The sequence below is a fragment of the Hydra vulgaris genome, chromosome 12, assembly GCF_038396675.1.
Source record: "Hydra vulgaris chromosome 12, alternate assembly HydraT2T_AEP".
Taxonomy (NCBI): domain Eukaryota; kingdom Metazoa; phylum Cnidaria; class Hydrozoa; order Anthoathecata; family Hydridae; genus Hydra; species Hydra vulgaris.
Window position 1 is genome coordinate 58,019,323 of NC_088931.1, and position 25,678 is coordinate 58,045,000.

Below are 25,678 nucleotides of genomic sequence, written 5' to 3' on the forward strand. Positions count from 1 at the left end.
GTGCAAACTAGTATAATTTTTGTTAACACCTACCGTGTCAAGGATTAAACAATATTAGACAAAAAATACCACTATTTTTTGATAAAATTAAAAATATTCAATGTTCTTACAACTATTTTACGCTTTTAGCAACAAAAAAATTAAATTTTTGCCGTAAAAAAAAACAGGTAAACTTTTTCTTTGACTGTAAAAGATTTTCTTAAGAAAGCAATAAAAAATCATTTGCATATAAAAAACTATAAAAAATAAATTTTTTAAAAATATATTATTACTGAAATAATTTAGTTTTGTATAAAGCAATACAGAAAAAATAATTTGAAAAAAAATTTTTTACTTGTTTTTTAAAAACCACGATAGGGAAAGACATGACATAGTTTACTTTTTTATAATAAGATATTTGAAAATCACGATAAACAAATGTTATGAGAAATGGTTAAGTCTTAATGAAGATGGATGTAAACTCTTTATTTCAAACATAAAACCGGGAAGCATTCAAACCAACACAAAACCTCTCTGGGTTAATAAAGAATTGAAAGCGTTGTCAAAAGAAAAAAGAAACGTTTGGTTCAAATGTCGAAGGCAAAAATTCAGAGACAATCGTTTACTTGCAAAATACAAAGAGTTAAACAAGGTTTTTTTAAAAAAAAGTGAATCAAAGAATTAAAGATTTTAAATATGATCTTGCTTTAAATTCAAAGTTTAACCCCAAGAAAGTTTATTCATATACTAACAATAAAAGTAAAGTCAAAGATAATATAAGAGCGATTCAACTAAAAAATGGTGGTATTGAAACTGATTTAAAAGTAATTGCAAATACATTAAATGGAGATTTTGGATCAATATTCAATAAACACAAACTTTATCTGCTCCAATAATAGATATAGAAACACAAACAATATGTAGAAATCCAGATTTTAATGCCTCTGTTGTTGAAGACAACTCAAACAAACTCTAACAATAATAAATCAGAATGGGAAGAGGTTGTGGGTAGAGTACTTCACGGATCAGTGCTAGGACCACTATTATTTGTAGTGTATATTAATGATATCTTCCACAAAATAAAATCAAGCAGTAAACTATTTGTTAACGACATGAAAATTCTTAGAGTAATAAAAAAACGATAATGATATTATTGAAATTCAACAATATATAGACTTGGAATGGTCGAATGAGTGGTTGATGAAATTCAACCTGCAAAAATGTGAGGTTATGATTATAGGAAGTAGCCAGCACAAAGTTTTAATGAATAATTTAGCTTTAGCCTACACAAGCATGGAAAAGGATTTAGGAGTGCACATTTTTTTTTTGTAGTTATTTAGGTGTTCCCAGAAGTCCTTACGGTCTTATCGCAGAGCACCGCGGGATAGCATTTAACGGGAAGTTCACGCCTCCTTCCCTACCAATGTCAATTTTTGGGCTGGAGCTGGCGTCGAACCTGGAACCTCTGGGTTCTGAGCCAGAACTCTAACTACTGCGCCACAGTTGCTCATTTCAGATGATTTGGAATGGAAACACCATGTTAACAAAGCAGTAAATAAAGCAAATCAAAAGCTAGGTCAGATCAAACACACTTTTAAATATTTAGATGAAAAAATAATGAAACTCTTGTTTATATTCTTGGTACGTTCACATTTGGAATACGCAGCTCCCATCTGAAATCCTTATCGGCAGTATGATAAAAATAAGCTAGAGAGTGTTCAACAAAGAGCTTCTAGAATTAAAAGTTTGAAAGGAGACAGTTATGAAGGGAGATTTAAAAAGTTTGCATTTACTATGTTGAAGAACAGAAGAAGAAAGGGTGATTTGATACATATGTTAAAATATTTGAAAGAGTACGATGTCATAAATTTTTACACAAAACCCGAAACGCTAGATAACGGATATAAAACTAGAGGTCACAGTAGTAAACTGAGAAGGCTATATACAGAAAATATAAAACGACATAATATTTTTACCAATAAATTAGTAAACGACTGGAACAATCTTAAACAAAAAACAATAGACGTAGTCAGTATCAACCAGTTCACAAACAAATTGGACGAACATTTTAAGTACTAACTTTTATAATGTTCATATGTTTGTGTGTTACAGTTGTTACAGTTACAAACTCTACGTAGTTTGAACTCATCACTCTTGTTGTGAAACACAATTGTTCAGCGCTATTGTATTATATATTATATTATACTTAGGCGACATTTTGATTTTTGTAATGTCACATTTTAAGATATATATTTTTTACTTTTACAGATTAGATGTTTATATATTTATGAATTATCCCAAAATCATTTATTTGTTTTCTTTTATATTTAAATTTCGTTTAACTATTATAAGCTTCTACTCAGTAATTGGTCAGTTTTACGTGAATAAAAACTTCAGGAGTTTTCCACAAATTTTTATTCACGTAAAGTTAAGCAATTTACTCAGTTACTGCTTAGCTTTACGTGAATAGAAGTTAAGGAAAATCCCTAAAATTTTTATTCACGTAAAGCTGATCAATTACTGAGTAAAAGCAATTGCTTTTTTTTATTTACCCGGCCTATTGCATTAAACCTATTGTTTTCAGTTGAATATTTCAAGCCAAGTATTTAACCTACATAAATTGGCTTCTTAAATTAATTTTAGTAGTTATTATTCTGCGTAAGTTCAAAAGATTGTTTTAGCTATTTATTTATATATCTTAAATCAAAATAGTTATTCTTACTTATGGAGACAATTCCACGCTTTTATCAAAATGTAGCTACTATTTATATTGAAAGTATGACGCATGACTTTAATTTGAAATTTAAAACAAAAAAATAACACAAATAACATTATTAATCCAAAATTAAAATTTTTAAACATATGGCAACCCAAAGATTACTTGGTTATTGTTTGAATTTATCAATTTTATCGAAATAACGCACTTGAGCGTGGAATTGCCCTTTTTTTTGTAAAAAATTTTAATGTTACTAAAATGTGACTATAAAGAGTAAGCACCGGCGAAGAGAGTTTTAATAACAAGTTATTTGTTAAACTTTGGTACCAAAGTTTAACGAAAAGTACTATTCGTTAAACAAATAGTACAATTCGATAAGCGAATAATACTACACTGTAAAACTTTACCGTGAAATTCACGGTACTATACCGTGAATAACACGGTATTTCACCGTGAACGCATTTTGCGGTACAATACCGTAATTATTACGGTATTTCGGCCGCGAACACAACTCGTAACTACTTCACGGTATACCATCGTAAAATTTTTAGACAAATTAAGTAAATTGGGTTGATATTTGAAATATTTGTATATGTCTAAATAATTGATCCTATAATTTACAAAATAATATTATTTGTTTCAATGTCATTTCTTATTGCACTTGATTTTATGATATAGCTTATATGATATCAACGTGTTGACATCAAATATAAAATTAAAGATTGAGTATATAAAACGTGTTTGATATCAAACACGTTGATATCAAACACCTGAAGATATCATTAACTTCAGCTATATCTTACTAAGACAAAGCTGAAGTCCATGGTATCTTTAGGCTGAAGACTTCAGCCTGAAGATCACAGCTAGGTTATCTAGTTGTGTTTTATATCATACCTTATATCCTTTTAATCCTATAAATATTATAAATCCCAATAATTATTATATTATATGTATATTATATACATATAATATATTATATACAAAATATATATACTATTAGTATATATATTTTGTATATATAATTATGTATATGTATATATATATATATATATATATATATATATATATATATATATATATATATATATATATATATATATATATATGTATATATATATATCTATATATATATATATATATATATATATATATATATATATATATATATATATATATATATATATATATATATATATATATATATATATATATATTTATATATATATATATATATATTTATATATATATATATATATTTATATATATATATATATATATATATATATATATATATATATATATATATATATATGTATATATATATATACATACATACATACATACATACATACATACATACATACATACATACATACATACATACATACATACATTCTTCCTGATGAACCTACTGATGGTGAAACACAGTGTTGAAGAAATCAAAAATTAGATAAGTGTTTTTACTAATTTATTATTGCTCTGTTCTTTTAGAACATTGAGCACTCTGTTTGTAGAATGCACTAACATAATTTATATATATATATATATATATATATATATATATATATATATATATATATATATATATTTATATATATATATACATAAATATATATATATATATATATATATATATAAATATATATATATATATATATATATATATATATATATATATATATATATATATATATATATATATATATATATATATATATATATATATAGTTTATAAAAAAGATAATGTCTAAATTGGATTTAAAATCATGCAACCATTGTGGCAAAAAAATGAAATCTTTGCTGAGTTATATGATTCATTATCAAAGCCATCGCAATTTAGCTAATATTCAGTTTCCTTGTTGCATTCAAAATTGCAGAATTATTTTCAAAACGTATTCAACTTTCAAATTGCATATAAGAAAAGAACATAATAAAAGTATTATTGAAAATAAACCAACAACAGAAATAAATAACATTTTCCAAAGTTTTAAATGTGATATTGCAATATGTAAAAAAGTATGTGCTGGACTATCTCAGTTTATCTTACATCTTAAATTGCATCTTGATTCACTTGACCGCGTTCATTGTCCTTACATGAATTGCAAAAGTTCGTACACTAATCGAAATTCATTTGCATCTCATATAACAAGACGACACAAGCAATCGGATTCAAGTTTTATCATGCCACTGTATGTTGTACATAGCTTAAATTCTTCTAATTTAAACAACAATAAAGATGTTAACACCCTTGAACAAGAAAGCATTTCATGTGGATCTTTAGAACACTATGAAAATAAAGAGTTTCATGATTGTATTGATGATATTTCTTCTGAAAAATATTTGAAGGATCAAGCTCTCTTTTTTTTAAAATTGCAAGTAAAAAATATATTTCCAGCTTCTTGTGTTCAATCTATTTTTGATGAACTTATGGTAGTTAATAATTTGAGTACTCAATTCTCTGTTCAAAGTCTGACTTCTGCAATCTCGAATCAAAGCAGTGATATCTGTGAAAATATTTTAAGTGAATTTTCTAAGTCAGAACAAATAAAGATAAACAGTTTGTACGCTTTAAGTACTAATAAAAAAAGGAAAGCTTATTTTCATAAAAATATGAGTTACATATCTCCAATAGAATTTACTTTAGGTTTTGATGCCAATAAAAAATTTAGAACTGTTCATCATGTTCCAATAAAGGACTTGTTAAAAATGATGTACAATAAACACAGCAATGAACCTGGGTTTTGGGTAAAACATGAGGAAAATTTTGGCATATATTCAGACTTACTGAGTGGATCCCTAATTCAAGATATTGCAAAGTCTGATGATAAAATTTTATATCTTATTCTATATCAAGATTCTTTTGAAATTGTCAACCCAATTGGATCAGGAAGAAAAAAACATAAAATACTTGCAGTTTACTTAACATTAGCTAATATTCCATCACACAAGAGATATGCATCGGAGCAGCTACAGCTGGTACTTATGTGTAAAGATGCAGATTTAAAGTACTTTGGCCTCAGCAAAGTATTTGCACCAATATTTTCTGAATTGGCAGAAATATCTGTTCTATAGGAGGCTTTTGTGAAAATTTTAGCACAGTTTCACACTTTTGTCGATACTGTTTAGCAACACGTGCAGAGTTTGATTTTAACCCTCAATTCTGTGGACTAGATCGAACAGAATCAAGCCACAATAATAGCCTGTTTCAATTAGCTCAGAATAATGGTAACAATTTTGAAGGAATAAAATTTAATTCACCATTTAATGGTTTATGTGGATTTCATGTGTCTACAGGTTTGCCACCATGCTTAGCTCATGATATCTTCGAAGGCGTTGCTTCACGAGATATGTATTTATTTGTTAAATATTTTGTTAGTAAGCGATGGTTTTCATTTAACAACATCAACAGAAGAATTAACATGCAGAAATATTTTGAAGGAGATGCCTTGGATAAACCTTGTGAGATGAATAAAACTTCGAGTACTGAAAAGTTAAATGGTCATGCAGTTCAAAACTGGGTGTTTTAGCGTTTGTTTCCCCTTAATATAGGAATTTACATTCTAGATTTTGAAGATCCTATGTGGTTATTGTATTTAAGACTAAAAGAAATTGTTGAGATTATATGTTCACCTAAAATTGACATTCAACATATTGCTTATCTGCAGGTTTTAATAAATGGTTATTTGTCTTCTCGTAGAGAATTATTCTCTTCTTCTAAACTATTACCAAAACATCATTATTTGTCCCACTATCCACAGCTAATTTTACGTTACGGGCCTCTAATGCGAGTTTTCACTTTAAGGTTTGAACAAAAGCATTCTTACTTTAAAAAATGTGCCAGAAATTTTAACAATTACAAGCATGTATGTAAAACCTTAACAGAGACACACCAGTTGTTGCAATCATACAATAATTCAAGCTTACCAAGTTCAAAAATTTATGCGGTCAATTCATTTTCATTCAATGTCAAAAATTTTAGTTCTACCATTTCTGAGGCAATTATAACTACATGTGGACAACTGCCGGATACATTTTCTACCCATATTGTCTATCAAGGTACCCATTACAAAAAAGATTTATTCTTGATTTTTGACTTTACAAAGGATCACGAACTTCCTATTTTTGCAAGAATTTTGTTTCTTTTTTTTGATACACATGGAAACGAGTATGCTCTTATTAATGAGCAGAACACACAATTTGTGCATGAGCTTGGTATGTATGAGGTGTGTGGAGAAAATAATGAGATTCGATGTATAATGATTGCTTCTTTAATAGACTACCTTCCGCTACCATCTTACAAGCACTGCAATCGCTCTTTTATTTCCTTAAAACACTCTGTTTCATGCTCATCGAATAACTACAGGTTTACATAAATAATTTTTAAAAGTTATATATTTTATTTGGCAATATCATGATAAAAGATTTTATTTGTAAACTATTTTATTTATAGTATTTATGCAGTAAATGTGTGCAGTTTTTTTCAGAAATATTATTTAAAGAACCAGTCATAAGAACCAATCAAAAACAATAGTAGAGAGTATTATAAAAACGTTTTAAGAAAACTTTCTTTTTTAAGAATTTTGCTGCATAATTATATGTATAATGCCTTACTAAGAATTTTGTTAAATTTTATAATGTTTTGTTTTTTTGCTTAGTATAATTTAAAATGGAAGCAAGTATAATTTTTAATATTTTATATATATATTTTTAATTTAATTTATTTTTTTTGAATACTACATTTTGTGAATACTATATATATGTTTTTTAAATTTAATTAGTTGTAATCTTTTAAATTAAATAACCACATCAAACTCTGTAAAATTTACTTACAATATAATATTACTTTTATTATGATACTCTTATGATATACACATGTTATATATGATCTATTTTTTTAGATAATGGAGGTTATTAAATGTAATATTTTAAGAACACTGCCAAATATTGACGGATGTGTTTTAAACCAGGTTGTGAAAAATTTATGGGAAATAGGTGTTGAAAATGAAACAGATCTCTACCTGGTTAAAGTTGATGATTTGGTTTTGCTAAAACCCATCCAACAACCCAAACTCCTTAAATCTTGGGCAAAGGAAAGCTCTGGTAAAAAAGATTTATGATACTCAAAATAAATATTATTTTTATTATCATATACATTTATATATTTTTATTTATAATATTAATAAAATTTTATGCAGAACAATCCCAAAACTCTGTAGATTTTATTGTGGCCACACAATCCAGCATACAAATGGTGCCCACAGTTGAAGTGAAAAATAACTCAACTAATTCGAGTAAGTTATTAAAAAAAGTTGTTAATAAAATATTTAGTTAGTGTTCTTTATATATTTAATTGCTCTATTTTAAATATTGTGTCAATTTTGTCTAGTAATGAAGATTAAACATGTAAGTGCTGCTGATTGGTATTTGACATTTGTTTTACCTAGCAGGTAAAACAAATGTCAAATACCAATCAGCAGCACATCTAAAAAAATGTCATTAGCAGCTGGAGAAAGACCTTCAACAGCACTTCAGTGTGCAATTATAAGAATTATTATAAATGATTTCCTTGCTGTTTGCCCAAAGCCATTAAAAAAACATTTAGATGTAATTGCATCTTCTATGGTTGCCAAATATCCTAAATCGTTTAAAGATGAGTATGGTACTACAGTGATTCACTACCAATCACTGTAGTACATGACAGTTAAATGTTATAACTAGTAAACCGTTATGACTATCTGCAGTGGCCAAACTGTGTTCCACCATTAATGAGTGTTTTAAATATGGAATCCCAAAAGGAACAATTATCAGTAGATGTTAGAAAAAGAAAAACTGATAGTTATGGTTGCTTGAACCGAGAACCAGTTCTCAGTGTTTCAAACAGTCCTGAAGAACTCGAATACTATTTGTAACGAACTGAAATAAATGAAAAGATGTTATTGAATGATTTGTTGATAAAATTCCCCAATTTATTTACAGTAAATTAAATTAATTTTATTTAAAAATAATATAACTTATATTATTAACCAGTATGTATTAATCTATATTACTACTAAATAGAGATTTTTTTATAGTATTTAATTAGATTTTTGTAGAAGTTTATTTTATTTAGTTTTGGTATATATATATAAATATATATATATATATATATATATATATATATATATATATATATATATATATATATATGTATATATATATATATACATATATATATATATATATATATATATATATATATATATATATATATATATATATATATATTTAAATTGGTTTTTTCTATTTAGGTTGATGGTTTGCTACATCACTTTGATGTTTTGATGGGCGGAGTGAATGCTGGTGAACTTTTGATGAAAGCATTTTATGATGGAAAGTTATATTTATTTTTGCATAGTTGTGGAATAGCAGACCTTAAAGTAAAGAAGGTGATAATAAATTTAGATAAAGCAAAACATGAAACTTTGTCAGATTTAATGGCTTTGATTAGTTTTTTTAATGAAAAACTTGACGCACTCTTTATGTTTGTGGATGTATGTTAAAGATAGTAATCATTAATTTAAAATATATCCAATACATATTTTCAAGCAATTAATTGTGTTTCACTCATTTTATAATAAAATGCAATGTAGTTACTAAAAGATATTTAGTAGTAAAAAAAATATGTTTAGGAGACAATGGATCAAACAGAATTGGTGCCAAGATCAAATTCTCATCATCTATGTGTTTATGGTATGTTGAATTACAAGTTCTAATATGTTTTCAGATTTTGAAAATAATTTAAAAAAAAAAGGTATGAGCTTGATCATTTTTATTTTTATATATTTAAAATGGATTTTTGTTAGGTCAACTTGCATTCTTTTTTTAGGGAATTCGCTATTTACAGCAAATCGATTCATGCTGGTAATTGATTGCATTGTTGTAGTTGATGGAATGAACAATTTCATCAAGTCATTTTGTTGTTTATTTGCTAGTTTTTATATTTTCAATATGCCATATCCAAAAGAAGCTTCATAAATATTAGAATTTTGTCAATGGTATATAATGCTTATATTATGTTTAATTAAATGTGTTTAATTTGTCTAAGGTTTACATAGTATTTGATGTTAATGATATTTATTGATGAGAATATTTTTAAACGTCAACTGCTTATACATATATTATTGACCGTTCTAGTGCATTTTTCGGCATCAATCCTGAAAAAGGGAGCAAAGCAAGGCGAACGAAGAAGACTTCAGCAATAAGCAAAATTGTGCTGTCAATACTGCAGAAGTTTGCGAAATTTAATAATATTTGAATTTACCACGTTGCTAAACTTTTTAATATAACTTTGAAACAGCAATTTGTTATGTAGTTATTTATATTTATTTGTAAATTTCAAAAGTTTTACAATGATGTCTTTTGTTTTATTTTTGAATTTAATACATTCTAAAACTCCTACTTACCGAATATAACTATTTATATAACGTCATATTGATATGTAAGAGATTTTAAATTTTCCTTTTATTTGAATTTAATTATATTCATTTAATTTATCTGAGTAACTATTTCTATTTAATAACATGTAAGTAATGTAAAACTGAAAAGATTTTTAAAAATATGACGTGTTTTTGTTGCCATTAGCATATAAACAAACATATGTTAATAGATATTTATAATTGAAGATACAATTTAAAAAAATGTAATTGAAATACAATTGAAATAAATGAAAAAATAAGACAAAATGAAACAGGCGAAACATTTTCGAAAATAGTAAAAATTTTGATTTAAGTTGTACAAAAAATATTTTACAACAAATGAGCGAGGCATTTCTGTAAATTAATCACGGTACTATACCGTAATTCACGCTGTTTCATTACAGAATAATCACGGTATTCTACCGTAAAATAACGGCGTTTTACCGAGATTTATTCACGGTGTTTTACCGTAAAATAATCACGGTACAATACCGGCACTTATGGGTAACGGTATAGTACCGTGATTTTCACGGTAAAGTTTTACAGTGTATTCAATAAACAAATAGTACTTTTTACAAAATACTAAAAAATGATTCTATACAAATTAGTGTAAAAGTGTAAAATAATAAGAATATTATAAATAAAAGATAATAGTAGTAATATAAGTAGCAGTAAAAATAAAAAGCGAATAATACTATTGGTTAAGCGAATAGTACGAAAGAAAATAATATATTTGGAATATAATGTATTTGGAACATGAGAAAAGCGGAGGCAAAACAACTAATGTAAAGCAATTTAAAAAAACTTATTACTACGTCATTTCCGCTGAAATACAAACTATTAAGAATCATCAATTTATTGAAATCGATATCTTTTAAATATAAGTAAAAAAATTTTTACGTCCTATAATATTGAATATAATCTATATTGAAACATGAAGAGTTACTTTTCATTTACTGTTTTAAATCATTTTTTGAAAGATAGTATTAGAAAATACAACACTTAAATTCTTAAAGTCATTAGCTAAAATAAATCAGAATTTTTATTTTATACATTGTTATAAAAAATTATATGGGGTATCACGCTACTATAATAGATTTCCATAAAAAAAGTCCAGCAACTCTTAACTCGCAACTCTCTCGCGAATTTTATTTAAAAACAACATAAATTTTAAATACAACTTTTATTTTATTAAAAGCAATATTTTCAAATTATAAAAATAATTCTAAATAAAAAAATTGCAATAAAAGTATAAATTAGTCCTATAAATATTTATTTTTTGATGAACGAAATCCATCAGCAATTGCTAGTAAAGATGAATACGTGCCAATAACAAATGCTGCAACCCCAACAATTATTAAAAGCATATTTTTTGCAAAAGCGAATTTTGAAAGATCTTCTTTTTTAAATGTAAGAATGTGAATTAAAGCTGGAAATATTATTGAAAGGCTTGAACTTGTTACAGCGCCAATAAGAGATATAAAATTTCCAATTTGAGGTATTCCAATGGCACACAAACCTAAATTATACTTCATTTTAATAAAGACGATACAAAAAATTTATTATTCAGTTAGTTGAAAATTAGATAAAAAAAAGAACCAAAAACATTTTTAAGATTAAAAAAGATTAAGTATCAACTGCGTAGCTGCGCAAGGTAAGTGTAAGCAAAGTTTACGGGCCTATAAGCAACTAGGGCCCCGCTTAGACTTTGAAAATTTGCAATTAAGGCTTCGAAAATTTAGAGCAATTAAAAAATAGCACTTACAAAAATGTTGTATATAAATTTTAGTCTTTTTCCTAGTGTATTGAGTTGTGCACTTTATATTCGAAATGAAGGGCGCCTAAACGAGTGGGGCCTCGCGCTTAACTAAAACGCACATATGTTTAGGGCCTTACAAATAAGTTGAGCGTTGTAAGCTTACTGGCTTATTGCCGACATTTGAAACGGTTCAGAGTCGTAAATGCGAAAAACGTATGAGCGACGAACTGGTTTTGAATATATTTGAAGAAAAATTATTAACGACATGGTGCTCTATAAGTAACAGGCCGTGACACGCAAAATTCAGAAAATAATGTGGGGGCCGATATTTCAAAAAATAAATATGACGAATATAATTTGTTTTCAAAAAAACTTTTATTTAATGTCTCCCGTTATGCGATACAATAGAGTAAAGATTTATATAAATTTATAAAAACAATTTCTAGATCTTTTTCAAAATTTTCATAAAAAATTTTATTGCTTTAATTAATAAAATTGCCAAAACAATGAAATAAAAACAAGTTTAAAGTCAGGTAAAAAAGAGAACTAAATAGCATACTGTGGTTTTTATTCTGTAAAGTACTACAGTAAAAATACTGGGAAACTACATCTTTAAATAAGAATATATTATAATGCCTTATGTGAATAAGGAATACTTTTAAAATTATAAAACAGAAACTTTAAAGAATCAATTAAATAACAACAAATAAATAACAATAAAAATGTCAATGACTGTTAACCTAACATGACAACTTTAAAATTTTAAGAGATGGTTCTTTGTTTGATTTTGGTGTTAAAAGTTTGCAATAGTTTTTAATAAAAATATTTGACAGTATATTACCATAATGTCGCTCCATATCAAAAGAGTAATGCTCTGATATTAGCATGAAAATATTGCACAGAAATGTCCGACAAACTTTGTCCTTAATAGAGATAAAGAGTAAAAATCAATCTATCGATTGATTTAAGATATTGACCAAACTTTTCAAAATAAAACATTGTTTTAGTCAAAAGTTCCTCTTCGTTAGGCAAATCATCATTTCGAGATACATATCCAGCAATGTAAACAAGAGACATCTTTGATTGAACAGTTATACTTTTTCAAGTGTTGGTAAATTGTCAAATACCTCAGCTGAAGACTCATCAAGAAAAAATCCACAAAATTGACAAGAATGTCCTGCATAAGAAGCTGACTCGTTAATGTTATATGTCAACAAAAGTGAAGCTTTAGAAATATTGAACTTTTCAATTATTTGTTGAACACTTAAAAAATATGTGCCACCAGATCCTTGTCTTAACTTGCTGAATTCTTTTTCAAGTGAGTCTGTTGTAAATTTTCCTAATAGAACATATTTGTGTGTTTCTTCTAATAATGTTTTCGTCAGCTCAACAATTCCTTTACACGTATGATCTATGGAATGTCCTGTATCATGGGTTAACTGTTTTATGCGTTTTCCCGAATTACTTGTCATGCGTAATGCCATTTCTCCAAAATCAAAAACAAACTTTAATCTATCATCATTCGGATCTCTGATGACAGCTTGTTGATTATCATTAAATCTACAATCCACATCAACACTTTTTACATTTTTTTCAGCAGTTTGGCTTATGTTTGAGATGTTGTTGGTTTCGGGGTGATTAAGTAGAGCATTGTATGTTTTGTCAGAGACCTTTAGACAAGTAGAAACAGATTGTTTTTTAATATGACTTGGTCGAATAGAAACTACATTCAAATCAGAAAGTTTTATTAGACAATTAGATTCAGCTTCATAAAGTTTTCTTAAATGCTTCCAACAAGCTTTTTTCTCAACACCATTTTTATAAAAAACAAGTTCTCCAGTTTTTTCTGTCAGCCAGTTGTTTGGGATATTTTTGATCCAAGATCTTTCAGGAAATGTGTCAGACCTTTTAAAAAACACTTGATTAGTTCGATTTCCGTCACATATAATAGCTTTTGCTTCGCCATTTGAATCTTTTACTGCTTCTACAGTCGACTGAATTTGATCCTAAAGAAATTGAGAATTTAATTTGTTTAGAGGTAACATTTTTACTAAAAATTTAGGTCCACCAAACATACAAGTTATCATGACACTTAAAACAGTTTTTGCAAGAGAACCTGGGTCATCTAATGCTTTTCCAAAAACAGCACCTCCGTGGTATAATAGCATTTTTTTACATAAGCCTCGTCGTGAAGAATAATACAAGTTCTTTGACTATTACTTAAATTATCAAAAACTTGTTTTAAAAATAAATTATCATCAGACTTTGATACTCTTAAGGTAATGCGTGTTAATGTTCGAATAGAAGGTAGTTTAAAATCATCACGTAGTTTTTTATAAAGTGTACGAGAGGTGGCAAAATACTCAAATGCTCTGATGATTACACTAAGTACTGTACTTACTTGTGTTCATTGAATTAACTTGCTCATTCATAACTATTTCTTTTTTATTTGGTGCCAAAAGGTTTAGATATCGTAATACTTCTTAAAATTTAGACCACGTATTAGCAACATTAGATACAGTATAGACTTTTTTTTCACACCATTGAAATAGACTTCAAACTTTAAAGAACTATCAAATATAATGAGAAATTTTGGTGTTGCATAATTAAAGTGTGTAGATTGTACATAAAGTTTGCTAGCTGAAATAAAGGCTATAATTTCTACAGAAAAAATTTTTCGTTTTTTATTAAGCAATCTATCACAAAAAACGTCAAAATCAACATTATCTTTTGCTTAAAATAAATCATAATTATTTCGGCTTGAGAGTGATGCACGTTTAGTTGATATTATAGAGGGTATAGATGGTGGTATTTGACTGAGAGGGACATTAGGCCAAATTGATGGTGGGTTCTTTGGTCGTTCTCTTCCTTTTACTTTAATTTTTTCAAAGTTTATGGGCCAATGCAGTTCACAGACTACAGTATTGCTTGACACTTTTAAGTTTGCATTAGGAATACATCTTATCCAACATGTTCTCTCTTCTTCGTCTCTTGGAAATCTATAAACTGACGCTTTTGAATTGTTTGAATTTTTTTTCTGTGATAAGTAATTTGTCGAGCATCCATAGACAGCATTTTTTCACCACTTTTATAACTGACAAAGTAAAGAAGTAAACGAAGCAAGCAAGTTTTTTTTTATATCATCCGAGTCCTTTTCATAATATATTCAAGAAGTTAAACTCGGCACCCACATTATTTTCTGAATTTTGCGTGTCACGGCCTGTTACTTATAGAGCGCCATGATTAATGAAAAATAATAATCTTTTATTAATTAATAATAAAACAATAATCTTAGTTAAATAATAATCTAAGTTTATAACAAAAAGTTAAATTAATAATAAAATATTAAATTAGTAAAAAAATAATAATAATTCAATTACGCAGTCCGAGTTTCAACTTTTCTATTTAAAACGTTAGAATAAACTTATTTATCATTAACAAAAACTTTTAAAACCAAATGCCCGTAGAAAAATCGTTAACTTCTCGTGATTAAACTTTTCTCTTAAACAACCCACGGTAGTGAGTCGGTTAAGTACTATAATTGGTGATTTTAATATAGATCTTATAACAACAAACTCAGATAATGCAATCTAAAAGTATTTAAACACCATTGCTTCAAACAACTATTTTCCTTTTACATCCCTATCAACAAGAATTACAAATCACTCAAGATTTGTAATTCTTGTCGATAGGGATGTAAAAGGAAAATAGTTGTTTGACTTTTTCCTGCAATCTAACTATTAGATATTTTTCTTCTTCAATTTTTTGTTTTTTTAGGTGCCCCAAGAAAACCTAACGGTCTTGTTGCAGAGCACCGCAGAAGAGCATTTAGGAAGCTCACGCTTCCTTTCTTATCAATGACGCGAAATATGCTTAGAGCTCGCTTCGGCGCCTTGGTTCTCTTGCATCTAAAGCGCTCTAAATAGTAGACGATATTTCGTCTGACTTTTTTTTTCCCGTTAACTTTGGGAAGTCAGACGAGAAAACTTTGGTTTTTGCGCTAATGCAATTCATCATCTACCGGAACAAATATGTTCCTGCGGCTTTACTTTGATCCTAATGAAATATCGTAACGTTTCAGGGGTTTTATTTTAAAAATGCGCTAAAATTTAGTTGCTCTTCAGAAGCTATATGACAAACGAAAAAGATAATTTAAAGTATGCTTTTAAAATAGTTTGTGAATTATTTTGTATTAAATCTTTGAAGGATTACCAAAAAGAATCTTTAGTAGCTCTCAGCAATGGCGTAAATTGTTTTGTTTGCCAACCAACAGGCAGTGAAAAATCAATTCCAATGTTTACCCTTTTTTACCTTCACTTTAAAATTGTTTAGAGAAGGACAAACACCTGATAGTATTCGATATGAATATGTACTAAGATGTGCAATAATAAAATATTGTTTCTGCGCTTTTGAGTTTAATGAAAGATCAAGAAAGCATTCTTAGTAAAAAGGGAATCAAGGTAGCTTCTATGAAGCATAATCAACAAAGAAAAATATAAAGGATGATCAAACAGAGATAATAATTATCATTATTATGCATTATTTTAATTACCAAATAAAGTTATTTATTTTTCTAGAAAAAGTCTAGTTTTTGCTTGATAATTACCCTGAGAAATCATATATTTTTTTCTGAAATGTTGTTTATAAATTTTGAAATTTTGATTTCAATTTTCTGTAGAAAACATTTAAAAAATTTTTTAGGGAATGCATAATAATTTGCAATTGCATTATTTGTAATAATTTGTAAATAAAATGTATCGAGAAGTTGCTTAATTGCTTAAAATTGCTCAAAATACTTAATGCATTTAGCATTCATCACATTTCATTAATTCTAAATGCGTTAAGCATTTATTATAAAATATATTTCTGATATTCTATTCTGATATTGAATTTAGACATGCTTTAAGTAAATTTTTTTGAATTATGCAGTGTTGTTTATTGTTTGAAAGTATATATTGTTTGTTTTTTTTTTAAAATAAATTACAATGAAGCAAATGTAATATTTTGTTAACCTGAAGCCATTATAACAACTTATAAATCAATTGTCAATGGCTTTGCCTTTAATCAGAAACTTGTTGCAATTGCAATTGAAGCCATTGTGCGTAAAAGTGGTGAGTGATTTTGTTATATAGATAAGTTTGCTGCATAAAGTAAACATTGATATTTACAACTTTAATGTCAGACCTTCTTGTAATACATAAAATTAAAATTATAGAATTTTACTCATTGAAAGAAGAGAATGCATAGCCTAGAGCATTATAAAAAGTAAAATTTTGTGATTTACATGATTTTATTTATACCTTATTTGTCTTTGATTGTTATAGGGGATGTTCAAGTACACAATCAGATGCATTTTGGTCTCATTATAATAGACTCTTTAATTGCGATCACTTGTCCCTAAAACAATTCCAGTATTGGCATCAACAGCAACTGCAGCTAAAAGTACTGCTGACTTTATTATTGATAATCTTTGTGTGCATAATTTGGTTATTATACCATCTAAACTAGAAAGAAGAAATATTAAATACAGTCTAATACATATTGACTCAAGAGATCCAGAGAAATTTTTCTACCCAGTTGTTCAACATATTCTTTTGAATACTTATTCAGCTAAAAGAACTTTAGTCTTTTCTACAACTATGACTAATGTGAGATCAATTTATTGGTATTTTTACAAACAACTACGAGAAAAATATAAAAGCTATCTTGATATACTATATGGTCAATTTCATTCCAAAACAGATGATAATTTTAATGATGAAAAATATAATAATACAACGATCAAGCTTCAATTTGTTTGTTCGAAAATATTCTTTGATCAAGCTTCATTTATTTGCTCAAATATTCTACAATCTGTTTCTTCTGCTTTTGGTGTAGATATTAATATTCTTTGTGAGATATCTTTAAGAATTTCACGACCTCTTGATATGGCATTTATATTTTTTTGTATTTTTGCTAATATTCTTTTAACATTTATATAGCATGTTTTACAAATACAATGACAGTTATTTGAATAAATTAGCTTTTTATTTAAGATTTTTTCTATATTTAGGTCAGCGTCTGTTATTTTTCCATTATTATCCCATAGATTAATTTTCATAGAACCATCATCACAGGATGAATACTTTTGTGTGATATAATGAAGATATAAAATCCATGCGTTTAATGAACTAGGAGGTAAGATAACCTTAGAAGGTTTTGACTTTTTTTTTTGATGATGGTAAAATGTTTTCTTTTTTAAGCAATGAAACATCGTGATCATTGCATTAAAAATCAAACAACTCATCATCCATTTATTAAAAATTGAATACCCTGTTGCAATAAAAGAGTACTCCAAAATTTATGAGTATATAAAAAGCAAAACAAAATGGTTGAATTTAATATATTAAATTTGAAGTTAATCTGACTGAATTTGGCCACTACTTATGAGTAAGAAAAAAAATAAATGAATTTATTATTTTTTTTATAAATCTGCAATCAGAAAAAACTTTAATGTATCTTTTTTTAGTTTGAAAGTTAAAAATATGGGTTAACAAAATATATTTGACGTATCTTAAATTTGGTAAAATGATATATAATTTGTTGAAAATGATTGATAATTGGTTTTTTAAAAGTTTATTACCCCCGTCCTTAAACCTGCTAAGCTTTTTTTTTAAATAACCAAAGTTTTCTCGTCTGACTTCCCAAAGTTCACGGTAAAAAAAGTTAGACGAATTATCGTCTATCTAAATAGTTGAAAATTTTCCGGAAATTTTCAAAAAAAGATAAGTTATTTTATAATTAAGAGGTAAAATTTTATGTTTTTTTAGGCAGTTGTTTTGGACAATTTTATGGTAAAATATTGCGAAGAAGAATATAAAAATTTTAAGCCTCCATTGAAAAACACTTTTTTGGTATTTTGTTGAGTTTTTTTATTGTAACTTTAAGTAGCAACTATGATTTGTTTTCAAAATTTTCTAAAACTGTTTTATCCTATTGTTTGCTAAGCGTATTGATGATCAAGCCTATTGCCGTAGCAAGCTAGTGGTGTAAAACAATTTTTTTGTGCTAAATTTGAATATTTAAAAATATAGTTAGCTATAAAAATAAAGAACTAATGATATCACAGCTATGTTCAAATAAGTGCTTTTAAAACCTAAGTCTCACTCGCCACAACCTTGCTAGGGCACTTTTGACTTTATAAATCAATAAATTATAAAATGAGGGAGGGGTGGAGGATGATGAATCTGTAAAAAGTACTGACTGATTTATTGAAAAAATTAAAAAAAAAAGGTCCTTAAAAACTAAAATTCATCCAATTGAACTGTGTCATATACCTGACTAAATTTGTCAAAAAACCGACTATAAATTGAAAATCACTTTCTTTGTGGGGGTAGAACACCCCCTTCCCCACACACCCTCTCCCTAAAATCGTCTTTTTATTCAATCTATATACACGTAAAAAATTTTTGTTTCTTTAAAACACAATAAAACTTATTAATCTAAAAAAAGATTTTATTCGTTCTATTGTGAATATTTTACATCGTCGATGAGAGAAGTAAAAGCTAGAAATACATTATACACAAGCTCAAAAGACAAGCTCGAAAAACATCTAATTTTTGTTGATTCACAAAATTAACGTAAGTAAAAGTAACATACAACAACTTGAGCGTTTTATACGGTATTGTGGTTTATCCTCCTCCGGTTAATTGCCATATAGAAGACACATATCAAGGCCTGCAAAGACAAGTTCAGCTCACTAAAGAGTATCATAACCTGCTTTACAGACAAAGAGTAAGTGAATTTGAGAAGAACGAAGGATCATAGAGCAAAAGTCAAAAAGTCGAGTTAGAAAGATAGCATAGAGAAAGCGGACAGATATTGCACGAGGTGTTATGGTGTGCAATTAGAACATTAACACATATAGAACTGCTGGTTTTTTTTTTTTTTTCCAAGCGTTTAATTGCTTTTTGAAAAAAAAACATATTTACATATAATTTTAGTTTTTAAGGACCTTTTTTTTTTAATATTTTTAATAAATCATTTATTTTAAAAAACACATATTTTTAAAACAAAGAAATGAATTTTATAAAACTATATATTAGCTACAAGTTTATTGCAATTAAATTTTTTTGAAAATTTCCGGAAATCTTTAACTTTAGCTCTGACCACGGCGACACGGCCCACCAATATCGGATCATTTGTTTCTAACTTATTCATCTTATTTTAAAAGATAAATAAATTAGAAACAAATGATCTGATAACACCAAACCTTGACTCTATATTCATTAAATTTACTGACAAAAATGAAATCATACCACTTATTCTCAGATGCGATTTTAGGGGGGGTGGGGGGTAGAAGAGAGGGATTCTCTTCCCAAATAAGGTGATTTTTAAGTTATAGCCGGTATTTTGACGAACTTTGAGTAAACTAGTCAGGTATTTGAATACATACCAGTTGGGTGAATTTTAGTTTTAAGAATCCTTTTTGAGGATCCTATTTTTTTAGGAACCACTCGGTACTTTTTCAGGATTAACCCCCCCTCCCTCAATTTATTCATAGAATCAATCGCCTCTGCTTATTCTTTTCTCTAAATGATGGTAAGGTTTCTGGTTCAAACAATGTTCCAATTTTTATTCGTAAACTTCTTGCTTATGATATTTCCTAAATACATTATAAACTCTCATATTCGCTATTGGTATATTCCCTAATATTTAAAAACTTTAAATATGATAATATTTCTATGGCCACCAGTTAGAATTTTGTTTAAAATACTATACTTACCATGGCCATGAAAAAAGTCACACAAATTTTAATATTCTTGGACACATTCCACCCCCCACCCACCCCTACCCCCCACACACACATTCCACCCTCCCCAGTAACAGATAGTCATGCTTTACTAAAGCCCCCCAACCCTTGAATTATGCAACAAATTTGTATCCTCCTTCTCCCTAAAAATTTTTCTGTGGTTTTAATTTTCTTAGCTGCTTTTAGTTATCTAATGAGTAAATTTTAATGATTATTAATTTATATTATTTTGAAAGTCATTATTTGTACGCGCGTAATAATAAAATAAATAATAAACTTACAAATAAAACTTTTATTCGACTTATATAGGTATGGAGAAGTGGAGTGTACAAATATTTTTATTTGCACTCCTATAATTTAATAAAAAGTTGTTTAAACTAACAGGGACTACACGGACAAATAACTACTGAAGATATTTAATTTTGGATAAATATATAATGAACAGTATTATCAGTTTTATTAGCAGTAAGTTATATTAACTTAATTTTTATGCTAATGCGTATTAATTATTATAGTTGCTTAAATAATTATTATATTATTATTTATTATTTTTTCATTGATGATATATAGGCTATATCATTGACTGATAAAGCTGTAGATGCAACGAAGTCTACTAATTTACTAAAATTTAAGTTAATTTAAAAAGTCAATTTAATTTATGGTAAATCGGAATAGCTGCATCAAGTGTACATATATCAACTGAGGGTTTATGATTTAGACCTGTATTTTCAAAATTACTACGTGCATTCTCCGCTTTAAAGCCTTAATTTGTAACAAGGTCTTTTAGTATAGCTGGAAACTGCCGGTTACTTAAACATAAAAAAGAGTTTCAAACCAAGTAAATTTCTACAACTCGCTTCTGTTCCGCCTTTACTGTTTTAAAAACTCCAACACCTAGTGATTGCAAAAAATGACTTGTGTGAGCTGGCAATTGGAATAAAATTATGATGTTTGATTCAGATAATCTTTTTAATTCAAAATTGATGTGAGATGCATGGCCATCTTAAAATAGAACTTTAAATCCTTGAAGTTTATTTGCGTGAACTTAAAAAATTAAACGAAACCATTCTATGAATTTTTCGCTTCCCATCCAACCTGATTTGCTGGTAGAATAATAAACATCAGAAGCACCACCTTGAACCCAAGCTTTCATCAAATTTCGATCTTTGTAAATGATTTGATGAGGTTGGAAATTTCGAAAGCATCGCAACAAGTTAAATTGTAGTCAATTGTTTTTCATTTGTTGGGGCAAGTTGTTTTAAATATTTTGTTCCTTTTCATATCCGATACTTGGCTAATTGGCGATAATAGCTCTTGGACTACCAACACCCGCTCCATATATTCCTTTTAATCTGGAAAAAATTGTTGTTTTAGGAATGTTATAGCATACAACGGCTTCTAAATATGACATGTTATTATTGATTGCCTCAATATAAAGTTTAATTTTTCTTTCGCGATCTTTATTTTTTTAAATTTTTGACTTTTTTTTTTTATTAACAAACGTTAATATAAACATTGAGAAATTCATTAAAGACGTTTAGAATTTCAGTAAAAAAGTTAAAAGCGTTTATTATATTATAAGTTAATGCCGTTAAAATACTATTGTTAAAAATTATTATTAATTACTTGCATGTAAAAACGCCAACATTTTCAAAAAATAAAATGCATTCCGAAATCTGTTGGGAATTCGGGAAATGTTTAAATTATGCAGAAAAGTACTGTTTTTTAAATCTTACAAAGTATTGCAAATTTTGACTTTTTTTTTCCAGATAAATAATCACATCAAATTCTACATTGAACAGTAGATTTAGATTTTAGTAACATTTAGATTGCATTAACATGCATTGCAGTAACATAAAAAGTCAGTAAAGTTTTTTTTTTCCAGATAAATAATCACCATCAAATTCTACATCGAACAGTTGATTTAGATTTTAGTAACATTTAGATTGCATTAACATGCATTGCGGTAACATAAAAAGTCAGTAAAGTCAGTTTTATATTGATGGTTTTTCAGGGTTTTAAAAAGTATTTTAAAAAGTGTTTTACTTGCAAAAAAACTAAAAATAAGTTCAGGGTATCAATATATATTTTAAAAATATTTTTTCATATTCTCATTACCCTTGTCTTCCAATTTATTAATCAGTTTTTCTTTTAAAAAATCCACAAAAATAAAAGATGCAACAATAAGTGAACTAAAGCTGTTCGAAATAAGAGACTGTTTGGAATTAGGGAGATCTATGGTATATCTAAAAAGTATTAATTTTATCTTTTATTTATTTAGCTTTGATATATTACTGTATTAATAAAAATATATTATTATTTTCTATTTAGTAATACTATTTTTTTATATCATTGTATTATATATTAACTTTAATACTATTATTATTATTATAACTAATGTATCTTTGTTTTGATTGCCTTATTAATATTGTTTATGATAGTCATTCTATAGTAGCAATAGTATTATAGCTAGTGTTATAAATATAGGTCAGGTCAGGTTCAGGTTATTAGGTTAGGTCAGATTCAGGATCATCGTGATCAGTCTGCTACTGGTATCATAAAATCCAGCACTACCTACTATCTATCCTTGACTGGATACTGCTATTTACCCTATGCTACTAGATACACTATGCACTATTTACCTTGGACTGGAGAAAAGAAAGCTAAATTAATGAGACTTGTCATCAATTGAAAAGGAGTCAGTTAGAGAAAAATATGTTCTAAATTCGGTGTAAATCAATTGACAGTTGGTTAAAAAAATGAATATTAAATATAAAATAATTAAAGGCATAGAAAAGAAGCAGGAAACTCGTTAACCAGTTCTATAACACAAAATCACTTTTGGTCATTGATGATGAAAATTACTTTTACATGGCAGTTCTGCATATTACACAAACATTAAAAAAAATATGCTATGAAAGTGTTCGCTTTATAGGAAAAAGAAAATTCCGAACAAATTATTAACGTGGGTAGCCATCTCTGGTATGTTCAAGCAAATGTTTTGTGCTTCCAAGGCTGTTACAGATAATACATCAATTTATAATGATGATTGTTTAGAAAAACAATTTCTTCCATTTCATTCACAAGTATCTTGGAGACCTTAACTATTTATTTTTGCCAGATTTAGCAAGTTCTCATTATTCTAAAGATTTTCTGGAAGGATAAATATGTCAATTATATTGATAAAAAATCCAACCCCCCAAATGTGTCTTAAGAACAAACAATTGAAAACTTTAGGAAATATTTGGCATAGAAGGTTTCAAAGGGAGATTGGCAAGCTTTAACAGAGCAAGTCTTATCATAATTTTTATAGACTCTCATAGACACATATAAATTCTCTTCAATTAAACCTAATAAAGTTTAATACTTGTAAAAATTTATTTATTTTAATAATAATTGAGTTTAAAATGTTTTAAACTAATATATTTTGTTTTTTGTCACAAAACTAAATTTCTGTAACTAATAACTCAAATAATTGTAATTAATAATTTAAAGAACTATAAGTAATAATTTTAATAACTGTAAGTAGTAAATTTAATAATTATAATAAATAATTCTTATAACAGTAATTAATAATTCAAATAATTACTGTAAATATTCAAATAACTTTAATTATTAATTCAAATTAACTTTATTAATAATTTTTATTAATTCTATTAAATTCAATAATTAATGAAAACTGTGGTAAAAAATTAGGCATAAAATTATGACAAAACTTACATGAAAATAGTGAGTATTAAGAAATTCAGAATTTTGTAAATATATAAATATATTATCAGTTCAAAAATAATAATTTAAAATTGTCACTATATCAACTACTTAAAATTGGAAAAATAATAAACATCTAACAACAAAATTTTTTGTAGTCCTATATTTTTTGGGGAGTTAGTCCTATATTTTTAGGGGAGTTAGTCCTATATTTTTAGGGGAGTTAGTCCAATATTTTAGGGGAGTTAGTCTTATATTTTTAGGGAAGTCCTGGTTTTTGTAGTATTTTTATTCCCAAGCTTTAATTACCTTATTTTTGTATTTAAAAGGTATCCTATGATTTTTATCATATCTTCCTAATAGATTGCAATTGCTCTCCATCAATGATGCTCCACAAGTGTTCTCCCAAGGTTCTGTAATAGAGCCATTGGTTTTTTTTATTTTTTATTTAAGAATTCTCTCAATATAGGAACAGTTGAAATTTCAACTGTTCCCTATTTTGCTAACAATCCCAACTTACTATAATGAACAAAGCATTAAAAAAAATTAACAAACATATAAACTATGATTTATCCAATTAATATCTGAGCTCTAAAAATCAAAGTCTTAATACCAACAAAACTTACCTCATCACTTTTAAATCAAGTCAATCTAAAATCTAGAAACACCTAAATTTCAGGCTAAGTGACCAGAAAAGTTTTATCATAGTTTCTTTAAAATATCTTGGAATAAAAATTGACTGCAACCTTCCCTCTTCATCACATTTTAGATACAGCAGTAAAACTGTGCAGATCAAATAAGATGCTAACAAAAATTCATCGTTATGTCAACCAAGAAACTCTACTTAATATATACCATGCAATTTTTGAATCAAGTCTCAGATATACTTGTCAGGTTATAGGAAAAAGCAAGCCTTATGCTTTTTAAGATTATATAACCTTCAAAGCAAGGCTTTTAAAATAATATACTTTCAACAATATTATAATTCTGACATCCTTTATTTTCTATCCAAAACGTTCAATTATGTTGTCTTGTTTGTCTATTTGTATGGAATCATATACAAGTAAACCTTCATTCTCTAATATAATAACACTCTAATATAATAATATCTCTAATAATAACTACCTTCAATCTCTAATATTTTCAAAATTAAAAAAGTTCTCATTATTATCTTTGATTTTTTAGTAAATTATCCTAAAACAAATTGCTTGGAAAAATACGGTCATGTAAATATCGTACACCAGGGCATAAAATATGGAATAATTTACCTC

General features: G+C 27.2%; 2 protein-coding genes across 6 annotated transcripts in view; one reads left to right on the top strand and one right to left on the bottom strand.

The window, feature by feature from the left end:
- Positions 1 to 4,425: 4,425 nt before the first annotated feature.
- On the top strand, positions 4,426 to 10,289 carry LOC136088866 (zinc finger X-linked protein ZXDB-like). Of its 4 annotated transcripts, none has more exons than XM_065813862.1 (7): positions 4,426 to 7,058; positions 7,594 to 7,795; positions 7,891 to 7,986; positions 8,983 to 9,120; positions 9,364 to 9,424; positions 9,561 to 9,729; positions 9,869 to 10,289. In XM_065813862.1, exon 1 carries the CDS (start codon positions 4,439 to 4,441, stop codon positions 5,765 to 5,767), a length of 1,329 nt encoding a protein of 442 aa, XP_065669934.1. In that variant the 5' UTR covers positions 4,426 to 4,438; the 3' UTR covers positions 5,768 to 7,058; positions 7,594 to 7,795; positions 7,891 to 7,986; positions 8,983 to 9,120; positions 9,364 to 9,424; positions 9,561 to 9,729; positions 9,869 to 10,289. The 4 variants fall into 4 exon arrangements, with proteins under 4 accessions (XP_065669934.1, XP_065669935.1, XP_065669936.1 ...); XM_065813864.1 differs by having other exon boundaries at positions 4,428 to 7,058; positions 7,912 to 7,986; XM_065813863.1 differs by lacking the exons at positions 8,983 to 9,120; positions 9,364 to 9,424; positions 9,561 to 9,729; positions 9,869 to 10,289 and adding an exon at positions 8,082 to 8,139.
- Positions 10,290 to 11,317: 1,028 nt separating this feature from the next.
- The window catches only part of LOC136088867 (neutral amino acid uniporter 4-like), a 67,732-nt gene continuing 53,371 nt past the window's right edge, over positions 11,318 to 25,678 (bottom strand). For both annotated transcript variants that reach the window (XM_065813866.1, XM_065813867.1), the window contains exon 9: positions 11,318 to 11,668. In XM_065813866.1, coding sequence (XP_065669938.1) covers positions 11,412 to 11,668 — 257 coding nt within the window. In that variant the 3' untranslated portion in view covers positions 11,318 to 11,411. The remainder of the gene's footprint in view (positions 11,669 to 25,678) is intronic.

Bases quoted from the DNA above. Each gene is read 5' to 3' on its own strand.
- LOC136088866 (XM_065813862.1), top strand. From the start codon at position 4,439: ATGTCTAAATTGGATTTAAAATCATGCAACCATTGTGGCAAAAAAATG.